Source organism: Aspergillus nomiae (assembly GCF_001204775.2).
Source record: "Aspergillus nomiae NRRL 13137 chromosome Unknown contig00186, whole genome shotgun sequence".
Taxonomy (NCBI): domain Eukaryota; kingdom Fungi; phylum Ascomycota; class Eurotiomycetes; order Eurotiales; family Aspergillaceae; genus Aspergillus; species Aspergillus nomiae.
This window is the reverse complement of record NW_015378241.1, coordinates 5,219-17,054: the sequence shown is the minus strand read 5'-3', so window position 1 is coordinate 17,054 and position 11,836 is coordinate 5,219. Positions and strand designations below refer to the sequence as shown.

The 11,836-nt window shown below is 44.2% G+C and overlaps 1 protein-coding gene across 1 annotated transcript; it reads left to right on the top strand.

Annotated features, from left to right (window-relative positions):
* Positions 1–9,798: 9,798 nt before the first annotated feature.
* Positions 9,799–10,182, top strand: ANOM_009838 (uncharacterized protein; the record flags this gene model as incomplete). The annotated part of the gene is made up of 1 exon (XM_015555094.1): positions 9,799–10,182. One exon carries the CDS (start codon positions 9,799–9,801, stop codon positions 10,180–10,182), a length of 384 nt encoding a protein of 127 aa, XP_015405746.1.
* Between the last annotated feature and the right edge of the window lie 1,654 nt (positions 10,183–11,836).

The following is an 11,836-nucleotide window of genomic DNA, read 5'->3' as shown; positions in this document are numbered from 1 at the left end:
CTTGAGAGAGTGCTGAATGTCTTCTACAATCCGCTTTTGCCCGGGCCTTTATGGGTTTTTCTACCCAGATCACTCCGAAATCTCTGAGATAGTCTAACTAAGGCGAAGCTCACTCCGCCGTTGAAACGGAGAGAGCAAGGCTCCTCGTTACTATTCTAGTCTCATTTTTTATGCGTGCTTCATGGTACAGAATGTCACTCTAGTGTTTCAACATAGAAGTATACCGTCGCCCGGGTGAGCAGCGACCCGTAACTGACTTTCATTCGTCAATAGGCAGATTACAAGGCGAATGGCGGCTCACCTTCTCTTTTCCTTTTATCAACAGCCGCGACCCCATTACGGTATCGCATTCTTTGTCTTGACACCCTTAGCCTTAGCTAGCAGTCAAACGAACCATGGTTCTATGATCTGCTCGGCTGTCCACTGAGAAACAAGTAAAGTAGCCCGGTGGGGCTGCTGGAGTGAATCATTGGCGGGCCCTGTGATCAACTTCCTAGGTTGGGAGCTAGTGTCAATCTGGAAATGAGAATTGTGTTAGCCTCCTGTATGTAAGCCAGACACCTGGCCAGTATGGGGAACGATCAATGATGACCCACAATCCGACAGTTAGGCCCTCGCTGTCAACGGTACGTGGGATAGGCAACTTAGGCCAGTGATGATAGTATCCGTCGTAAGCCATGTAACCATAATTAATCCCTGCACACAGGTAGTAAAGGCAACCCGTTTGCAATCATTGTAAGCTCTAAGGATATATAAAGCCCACTTGGTGTTCTCATCTCGATGCCGATATCCCACCTGCGTGGACAATACTTCATCACTCTTCCTCTCTCATCTCTGTCCACCTAAAAAAAGGAAACTTTAAATATGTCTTTATTTAACCAACGATGTGAGGACTTTGAACCGAACCCTTATTCGAATAGCGAGTTGTGGCCGTACAATGATCTGTTCAATCCGTACAACGGGGTGAACCATACTTTTGCCCAACCTGGAAACGCCTTACTCAATAACTTTGCCAGTACCAACTGCATTGTGGACCAATCACAGTTCAATGCTTCCACTTCTACTACTCTGGTTGGGGATGAAAACGTAGGCTTGCGTCTAAAGGAAAGAAGCCTTAACAATTGGGGGGAAAGGTTTGTGTTTTCGCTACGGTTGGCCGAGAAATCACTAACAATGTACCGTAGTCAGGAGAGTGTCCCACCCACTGAATTGCCTAGGTAAGAAGGAAGTCAATGACTTGCCCATATTGCTTACGCTAACCAGAAAATGAAAGTGAATTTAACTGCCAGAAGACGTTCTCTGAGCCTTCCGAAAGAAATGCCGACGGGATATTCAATATTGACAACTTTTCCGTGACCACTAGTGGTGATACATCGACAGTTGCAGCTCTACATTCTTCGATTGATAACTTTAGCACTGCAATACAGAACCTAACGACAGAAGCCGGGTCAATTTCGGAAACAGTTGAGCGACATTCAAGTGTCATTGATGCTTTTGCACTGAAATTCCAAAACATCCCCGATGTACTCAGTGTACTGGATATGAAAACCAGCACTATATCCAACAGAGTCGAAGGACTAGAGGACAGCCTTCATGAAAAGATCGAGATTATGTCCAACAGGGTTGACATATTGGCGAGTAGTCTTCATGACAAGATGGACAACATCTCTGGCAGAGTTGACAAATTGGCGGAGATGGTGGAGAAAGTCGTCAAATGCGAGCGGCTTGCTATGGAAAAATTTGGGCATTTAACTAAGCGCATGGAGCATCCTGTGTCATTCCAATCACAGAGTAAGGCCGCCGTTGATTTGCGACGTCGAAGCCCGCTGGATCAAATATAGTAGATCATGGGTTGATGGAGCAGGATATTTTCCTTTTTATTATTAGCCTTTACTATCTCCTTGTGTGATATTGTCTAGAGTACTAGACAATTATTACAACCTCTACTAGTGTAAGCTTTGCAAAAGGCGTTTTTAGCAATGTATACAAGTTGAAAAAGTAAGCAATACCAGCTAGAGGTGCAATTTGCGAGAGCTACTATAATTACCAAGTTAATTAATCATAAGCCGAGGAAGGGAAAGAATGACAAATAATTCAGTTAAATTACTTTGCAATTTTTTCCCTTCCTGATCTCCAACAGAAAGTTGGTGGCAAAAAGTAGATTTATTCACCATTTCATACACTAGTCAATATTCTAGCGGTTTAGTGTCTAGTTTGCCTTCATCTTCCACAAGCACAACATCTTCCTTGTACCCACCTCGTTTATTATTTCTCTCCTTTCTTTTAAGGAAAAGAAAAAGAAAAAAGGAGAATAATCTGTTATATCACTCAACTTGAATGCTAATTATGACTTCTGAGTCCATCTCTACCTTCCATTTTTGAGAAACCTTTAGCGGATCGGACCGGCCAGCCAATTTTAAAAAAGTCCCATGCAACTCTAAATTTTGATCAGCGCTGTGGAGCATGGACTTGCATTAAGTTCACAAGTGGGATCTCCCGCGCTTTCCCCGTGTTTTGATCGACATTTCATAGTACGTTTTTCTATTTTCCTTCTTATTCCTAAGAATTACAAAATAGTTCCCTACGCTTGCTAAGGAATGGGCGGCTTGGGGCATGGAGCCTTTTATGGGTCCTCATTTTATGTTCCATGGTTCTAGGTCAGGTCCACGAAATGGTTCTCTACTAAGTTGTAATTTAATCCTAGGCTATTCATAGTCACAAAATGTCTTGTTACTTCTTCGATCTTGGTTTGATCAAATTCGAATATGTCTGGATAGGATATAAAATGACTAAATGGATGACCTCATTCAGGAACAATGGCGAGTACTTATATATCTATTATCACAAATTTAGTAAGCTATTTTGATCGTAAAGGTATGTGGCTGACAAGCTGTTTATTAAATGTGTTGAATTTCTTCATTGCCAAGAACTACTTTTTCTCAGTTTAGCCAGAAAGGGAAAAAAAACGCGAGACCAAAACGAGAAAAGAAACCGGAGAAGGAAAGGGAAGGTGGAGGCGGGAAGCATTCCGCATTATATGTGTCTTGCGTTGATTGCGGGAGGCATACCGGAGCTTTAAGTGGGCCTTTGGAGCTAAAGCACATCCGATTTGCAATGTTTTGGCTTGGCCTATCTTACCTCATCTAAGTTTGTTGATTTCTATTTTTCCCCAGAGAGTTCCCTACCCATATTGGCAGCTAGGAGCAATCCCTAATAACCAAAGATCATAGTCTTTCAAGTAAGCTTCATGTTCTTCATCGCATATATCTGTTTTCATTCCAGCAGGGACAACCTCAGCAGCCCCACCAGCGCACCAGAGCCACGCACTTAACTTTCTTCCTTGGGGGCCAGATGCCCAGTCGAGAAAATTCAAGGAGGGGCTTCTGACTTTCATCTTGAGCGGGTTGAAAATTACATAGTAAAGGGAAAAACCAGTGTTTTTCTCAGCTCTCCAAGAAAGCGCCTAGCACGCAAGTAGGCCTCGGACTGGTCTGGATGTCACTATCTGGTGTCTGCAAGGTTCAATAGTGCGACGCGTTTTAGTTCCGCATATACTGATTTGGTCCACGCAAATAATAGACGTCTTGTTCCAAATAGATGCCGTTTTGGTCAGGAAAATAAGCTCATGGTGCCTATTCAGCTGTTCCTCGATGGTAATTATATCTAGAGCCTAGCTCGTCTACCCAGCGGTTTGTTCCGCTTTCAGGTCACTGATCTCTCGGTCCAAAATCTGACGGACATTTACCAACAGACCAGGTGCACTAATAGTCTCTCTCCAACACAATGCCACACGTTTCGGTGAGGCCTGCTTCCCCAGACAACAGTTTATTAAACTGACGATAGAAGGATCCATCCGTCGTAAACGAAACTCAGACAATCTGCTGCTTAATGGAGAAGCTCCTCGAGCGGGAAGACGGATTAAGGCAAGAGGTAGAGGAGCTTAAGTTCCAGATAGAGGACCAGTTCTCACACAAACAAACATGCGACCATTGCGCCGATCTGAGAACAGTCATCGCAAGATTGGAAAATAAGATATTACATCAGGAATTTACCGTTAGCAGCCTCGTGGAGTGTCAATGGTTGTTAGACCGAGACTTGACGCTGGAAAGACAGAAGGTAGGGGGCTTGGAGTCTCGTCTTGCGGACCAGTACCTGGTAAACGAGTCTCTTCTACGTGCAGTCACACAAGTTGAAAGCAATCGCAGCTCCTGGGACATTCAACATGTTCTCCTCGAGAACGAGAGGCAGCGCGAATCAATGTCCACCTTGCGATCTACGTTAGACGTGAAGGACATTACCATACAGTGTTTGCAGATGGCTTTACAAGACATGCCACCTGACGGCTACGGGACCAATGATGGTGATACCCTTCAGAGTGAGCTAGAGTGTCCTTCGCCAAGAGACGACATCCTCACCCATGAGAGCCGCCATGGTTCAAGCACACCGCGCCCGTATCAATACGAAAGAGTGTCCCACAGAGAATGATGTTACAGACCCTTGTCTAGCGCACCTTATCGAAAGCGGACACGAAAGGCAGAAAACCATAGGACGATAAGAGCTGAAAGCAGCCGCAGGATTACCAAGGGACGGTTATAGGGAGTATCCGATGACACGGTTAGCCAACGGACGATACTAGCTGTGTCACGTGATAAGTTAAATGGTATACAAGCGATCACCTGAAAGTATACAATTCAGTATATCGTATACCACGCGTATACCAACGACATACCAGTCAATATATCAAGATGTTTCAAGGAAGGATATATAAGGACACTCATTCATGTACTTAGTTTAGTTCTTCGTGATCAATCCAAATTGTTACCACAGATATACCTTCTATATTGTTACCAGCTCAACTCGTTCGCACTATCTAATAATTGAGTATACGTACTCAATTAGCCTGGCCTTTCAACCTTGGACTACCTTCGTATAAGTATCGTCATCAGTATCGTAGATACTCGTTCGGACCAACTCGGGCCACCCCTCGTCGTCGATCACTAGTGGATTCTAGTCGTCGAGGTAAGTCGAATCTAACCAAGATTGCTAACTGGTCGTGGAGTCCTTGGACGGATACCCGGGCGTAATAAATGATTGTTGTGGTTTTTTGTTGCATACTAAGTATAATTAGCTAAAGGGCTCCAAATGCACGTCTCGTGCTTAGGCATAATACAATATAAATTGCATTCATCTCTGCAAATCTGATAATAACTACTTTTGTCTTGCTCTCTATGTAGATAAATCTCAATGTATGATAGTTCATAGGACATTAACGACCCGCATGACACGAAGTCCTAAAAGCTCATAGATTTCCCAAGGAATTCCGCTCATATAGTTGTTAATCTTACCAGGTGCTATTATTCTCTTTCTTTCTTTCTTTTCTTTAACCTTTTTTTTCTTAAAGACTGAAGTAGGTACCCTATCTAAGTGTCTTAGGGCTTCTCATTATGGTCAAACTAGCCGTGGCTTTTTGAAACCGTGGGCCGACTAAGAGAACCAAAGGATAACAAAGCGCTGTCGGCCCTTGTCCCTCGTCATTGGCGGGTCCGGAAATCGGCAGCTTGGACCCGACTTAGCGGCAAAGCCATTTATCTCGGAGAACATCATCTAACATAAACAACTAGCCACAGCGGATCCTAGCGAATCACCGGCATCCTAATAAGGCTCACAGCTCTAGTTACGTATGACCAGTTTAAGTCAAGGGCATTAATAGTATCCTATTTTATCACGTATCTTCGGCCCGAATCTCCGAAGTATAACCGTAAGAAATACAGTTTTGATAGGCTCTTACCGAATTCCGTAAGAGGGGCTACATTTCTTTTTATTTTAAATTTTTTGCTGACGCCATTCCTCAACCACAAACTAACAAATACAAGTCATACCCATGCAGGGTCCAATCGTAATTGCACTTTTTCATTCTGATTTATTTTTAACTTTTCACAGACATGTAAGTAATTATACATCTCCCTATTTTTGCAATCATTTTATTTCTGGCTTCCTCTTCCGAAGCCAGGCAGGATTCATATACAGTTATAATTACAGGAATCAACATATCCTCCATGAAGAGAGAACATATTTAGTGGGTCCGTCCTGCCAAGGCAGAAAAGTTCTTACTATCTTGATCGCCTGCCCTTTTCCCCTACTAGAAAACACCCACCGCCCCAACCCCACCTGCCCCAAAAAGAGATAAAACATTTATTCTCAGTTGGAGTAGTGGGGACATGAAAGGTTTCCAGTCAATGTGATACACTGTTAATCATTTCATATGCCATGTTTACAGTTTAAGGAAAGGGCCTTTGGTTGGAAATTACGTGCCGCCTAAGCTGCGCAAAAAATTAGTACAGTTTAGGCTCCACATCTAGAGAGGGCCGCTTCCGATCAAAGTTGAGATAACCCGTCTTCTGGCAAAAGTCAGGATTTGAAGTCACATCACGATCGTTTTACCGTTGCATCCTTTTGCGTAAATGGTACTACCTACTTAGGCCAGGCTTCTAGAAAACAGAACAAAAAGGCTAAGAATAGTAGTCCCCAGGTTAAGACCAGAAATACGAGACATAACGAAACCTACATGTGGGCCGTGGTAACCGAGGCACATATTTTAGGTCGTTGTCTTTGAGACGTACTTGATCCACATGACCGTTACCACGTACTCACAATTACAAATAAGAAAAAGCTTAAATGGTTACGGAAAAGGTAAAGGGGCCGGGGTGATCTTTTCCACACCACGTGCGATTATCGGGAGAGCTTCTTAACATCCGAGGCTCACCCATACTAAGTGGTTCAGGTGAGCTTCAGTTCCTTATTTTTACACCTGTTCTGTGTCGGTATAGATACCTCTGCAGGACGTATTTTAAAAAGAGCCGAGGACTTAGTCTCCTAGTTCCCGGGAGATGTCCAATTGGAACGCTTCAAATCCCCGAGGGCTCTGGTATCTAGTCTTAGTTATACAGGTTATGGCTTATCTAAACGTTCTCGGTAGGAGGAAAGAGTATTGCACAGTACTTGAAAGAGCCTCTCTCTGGTAACCTAGTGGAGCAAAGAATTGATAATCTACTAAGCTCACGAGCCCGCGCGTGGTCAAAGAAGGGAATATTGAGCACAGTAGCTTTACTAAATGGGCTGATGTCGTTCATGAGGTGGATCCTAGCAAAATTGGATGAGGTGAAGATGGCTTGTATCACTACTACGTCCAAGCAAACCTAGCTGGAATTTCAGGATCCGATCACAAAGATTCATGCAGGTATACTCCAGCAGTTTGTCGAACCATGGCCAATTGTGGGCAACGTGCGGGAGGAGGTGAATACAGTCTCCTTCGCAATGGTACAGCTGGCTGAGTGCCATGGGTATGCCTCAAGAGGTAGACAGGATGAACTTCCCAGGATTCTAGTGTTATGGCGAAGATGCTAATGAAGATTTCTGTAGCTATCGAGCGATACGATTACCTTTTGCAAATTTGAAGAAACAGCTCGATATGCTGTGCTAGTTATCCTAACGTTGCGGCTTCACTTGACACGAGCGTACCGAGTTCTTTTGATTCTCTAAACCCAGAACTGTCAGTCCCAAATGTGAGATGTGCTTTAGAGATAAGAGGGAATGGCATAAAGCATTTCACAGTATGATGTAAAAAGAAATATATAATCAGCGGTAGAGCTCCACGTAGCTGTAGTTGTTTATACTGTCTTTGGGTAGAGGTTGTATTTATATAAGAATATAGTAGGAGTACTCCCAAAGATATAGGACGCATGTAAATATAAATATATATTTAATGTCGCCTGTTAAACTCTGGGTAGCTGCATGCCGAGAAGTCACTAGGTCTGAAACGTTACCGGGGCAAGATTTTCGACCACGCACGGGGCAGTGGGTAATATTCCATACAAGTAGGTGTTCCTTACAAGCAGTTATACGTCCTACCCGAAATGGAGGCGCAATATGGATCCCTAGTGGAAATCGATATTTCTACACTCGGCCACGGAACTACCTAAAGCATGACGGTGCCGTCACCGTTTTGGTGCGGTAAAGAATACCCCTGCGAGCCCATTCGGTGTCGCATATGTCGACATCTACACTCAAAACGTGCGGTCCTATAGCGGCTAAATCCCCCTACAATTCAGATTTTAGGTCACTGGGCTTAAGTTGTATAGGCTTTCGTGAATATTCATACTAAAGGTTTAAGTCGAAGGAATATCCGCTCCTTCGTTTTTTGCGCCGGACTTCTGTTAAATTGATAGATCTGATCGGAGGCTAAATATATCTAAAACATTTTCCTTCCAGTACAATGTCCCAAGTTCCGGTAAAGTCAGTCATTTTCAAGCATGTTTACCAGAGCTAATGATCGAAGGGCACCCACGTTGAGAACGAGCTTCGAGCTATCTGCAGTTTGACAGACAAGCGCCTCGAATGGGAAGAGATATCGAGGGATCGGGTCGAAGAATTAGAGCGCAAGCTAAAGGAGGACCAGGTTGTGTACAACCAAACACGCGACCATTGCGCATATATGGGAGCCATTATTGCAGACTTGGAAAGAACAAGACTGCAGCAAGAGTCCGCCCTTGACCAGGTCACAGAACACCAATGGCTTTTAAGTCAAGACCTTATAAAGGAGAGAAAAAGGGCGGATGACTTGGAAATTCGTCTGGAGAAACAGCACCTAGTTAACGAGGCTTTGTTACGGGCCATAGCTCAGATTGGACACAGTGACACCAGCTCTTTGAATATTCAGCATGTTCTCCTTCAGAATGAGTGGCAACGTGAGCTGATCTCCACTCTTCGATCCGCGTTGAACGCACGTGAAGAAACAGTACGCTACCTACAGATGGCTTTAAGGGGGGATTCGCAGGACACTGGTCCCGAGTGCTGCTGGGCTTGTGATACTGAAAGCCGCCCAAGCGAGCCAACCTCACCTCCAACCATACAGCTCATCCCTAACAGCAACAACTGTTCAAACACGCCACGGTAGAATGCAGGATCCAGTCATCATTGGTACTGAGAAGTGCAGGGAGTTTGTGTGTTTCTGAGATGCCATAGTAGATATACTAGACCTTCTTTGACATTTTCACCTAGTGGAAAAAGAGAGTGTTATACATTGCTTGGTTCGACATTTAGATCATGCGAATTGAATACACTTATTAGCCGAACCTAGATGGGATAAGCTTCAAATCTCAAATAGCACATGCAGCTGTGGTTAATGTTCTTATCATGCTGCTTGTATACATCAACTACGGGATTAGTGAAGGAGAATGACACTTGATTTTGCTGCTTAGGAAAATAGCAGTATTATGTTTGATGGTTTACTACATACAAAGGGGCAATGGTGTGATATGTGTGACCATGAACTACTATAGACGGACAATAATAGGCCAAAGAGAGTACATCGGGAAATCAGTCAACAAAGCCCTGGCAAAGATATCTTGCACCCGAGAGCCAATTACGAGGTTTTCAGTTCAAAGCTCGCCCTGTTTTGGAATGCAATAATCCTTTATACGGCAAACTATATATTTCTCATAATAGAACCAGGTCAGGACATTTTAAACCCACATTTAACTGCGGCTCTTTTATCAAGAAACACTGCTTAGACTAGTTTTGGGGTCCTGGTCATTTCAATTGTGTCTACATGTCTCGGACCCGCGACCCCTTCCGGGCTCGCAATGGAAGCATGCACTTGAGTTTGTGACCCAGACCTTTGGTCCTTTAAAAGTCACTCTATCTTCCAACAGGCCTGCTTTTACAATTGTCTGAATCAGAATTTTACTGTCGCAAGTTCCCATCTCTTTACCTCCCCCACTATTTCAGACCCTGGAAAGAATGCAACAATTTCCCCGGCGCTCCCTTGATCCTATTACTGAAGAGATCACCCCAGTGGACCATGAAATACTCCGTCATGGTGGCACCTCGTCCAGCATCGAAAGACTCCCTTCTCGCTTGCAACGATCGAAGAGAGCATCTACAGACATTCGTCAACAGCTAGAGGATCTCGTCTATGATGCCAGTTACCTGAAAGCCGAACTCCAGTGGCAGAAGGAATCCAAACAAGCTCTACTGCAATTCCATGAGGAGATGTTCCGTATCTTCCACAAGATTGAGGACATGCTGGTTCAGGTCACCGCAAGGCTTCGCGATTCTGAGCAGCGTTACTTTGAAGTTCTGGGGTTTGAGGCCCATGGTGGCAATGATGGGGGTATGATTTAAGCCTGTTTAAACGCGCGTACTTGACAATGATAGAACCCCTGTTTCACTGTCGGTTTCTCCTATGTAGTGATAGTAGCTCTATATATATCTATAAACTCAACTTGAGCATCAAGGTTGCCCTGGTTGAAGTGACTATGGGCTCGCAACCAAATCAAAAGTAGGTCAGTACATCCTTGTGGATATCTTGATACCTTGAGATATATATTTCCTTAGTAGTTGCCAACCTGGTATTCGAGCCAGACTCATACCTAAATCCGTTCTTTATCTCTTCCCCAGCTCGTGACAAACATCGTTATTTCATCTGGATTGCTATTCCCATGGTCCTCGATAATACATATCTCCACTTCACTAGTTTTCATGAATCTTTCGAGGAGGCCAAAGAACCTTTTTGGACGAAGCTTTTGGTAGAGTTTGTTGGACTTCCATAGCAGTCGAACGGGGGAGTTGGCGTCCGTTGTTGTGGCCATTAGAGCGTTCATTAATGTTCATTAACACCGTGCCAGCATCTCTCAAAACAGAAAATCTGTTTTTTACTATATAAATGTGCTCTGCACAAAATCGCGGAACCAAACGGGGTCGCAGGCCGGTGTAAAGGGGGCTGGAACAGGTCACAAAATATTCTGGGTGGCCTGACTTACGAAGCAAATCATATATAATTTTGTGTTTTCATTGCTAACTGCTGTCCAGGTAATTTTTCGCCTACTTCCGTGATGCGAGTCTTTTTCTACAGTATCTTCTACCTCTTGAGTTGTTGTGTCCGCCTTGGTTGGGCATTGGTATGGGTGCTGAAGTCAATATGCCTACAGTATTGAGGTTAGAGATTCTAATGGTGGTACATAGATCGAGGGGGTCGAGGCTATTGGCGCGAATTACAATGAGTTCCATCAAGGCTATGTGCGCAACTTTAGTAAGTTCCGAAAATGCCGTTGGGACATATAGTGCCTTCTAATACCCCGACAGGTACAGACTACTACAGATTAAGCGGAGCTTGGCCTGTGGATCCCTCTCTTTCAACAACGTTTTGCCCCATTAATCAGCTGTACCCATCTCAAGTACAAGGATGGCCGCGCCTGAGAGCTTTTCCAGGGTCGATAATCAAGCCACGGTATTCGAGAGGCAATCCAACACAGTGCAGAGATACGGACAAAGGTGTCATGAGTTGGTACGGTACACGAGAACCAAAATATCCAGATACAAGGACGTTCCTAGAGATTTTAGGTTTCCAGGGCGGAGATGGAGGTGACTGTAGGGCATGCAGACTATCATTCATCGATACCATTGCTAACAAGACGCAGTCTTAGTTCCTACCCTCACTGTGGATACTATGGTATCAGCTTTCCTCCTATGTTCAAACTACCTGATAGCTTGCAGGTTGGCAGTCTATATACAATATACTGGTTGTGGAATACAACAGAACCAGTGAGTCAGCGATGGCTGGTCAGTACTATATGCCCTTGAGTGATAAGCAGGGCTAATCGGGAGAAGGTCTCTACTTCCTGCATGGATATTGAAATTATTAGCCCCCAGGAGGCCGTTAGTTCAAGGCCGTGCATAAGCTTGACGGTGTCTTCTAATTCTCCCCCCTTCCAAATGCCAGGCATTATGCCGGGAAAACACACTTCAACTGCTATTATACCGTATTCAGTTCCTCCTC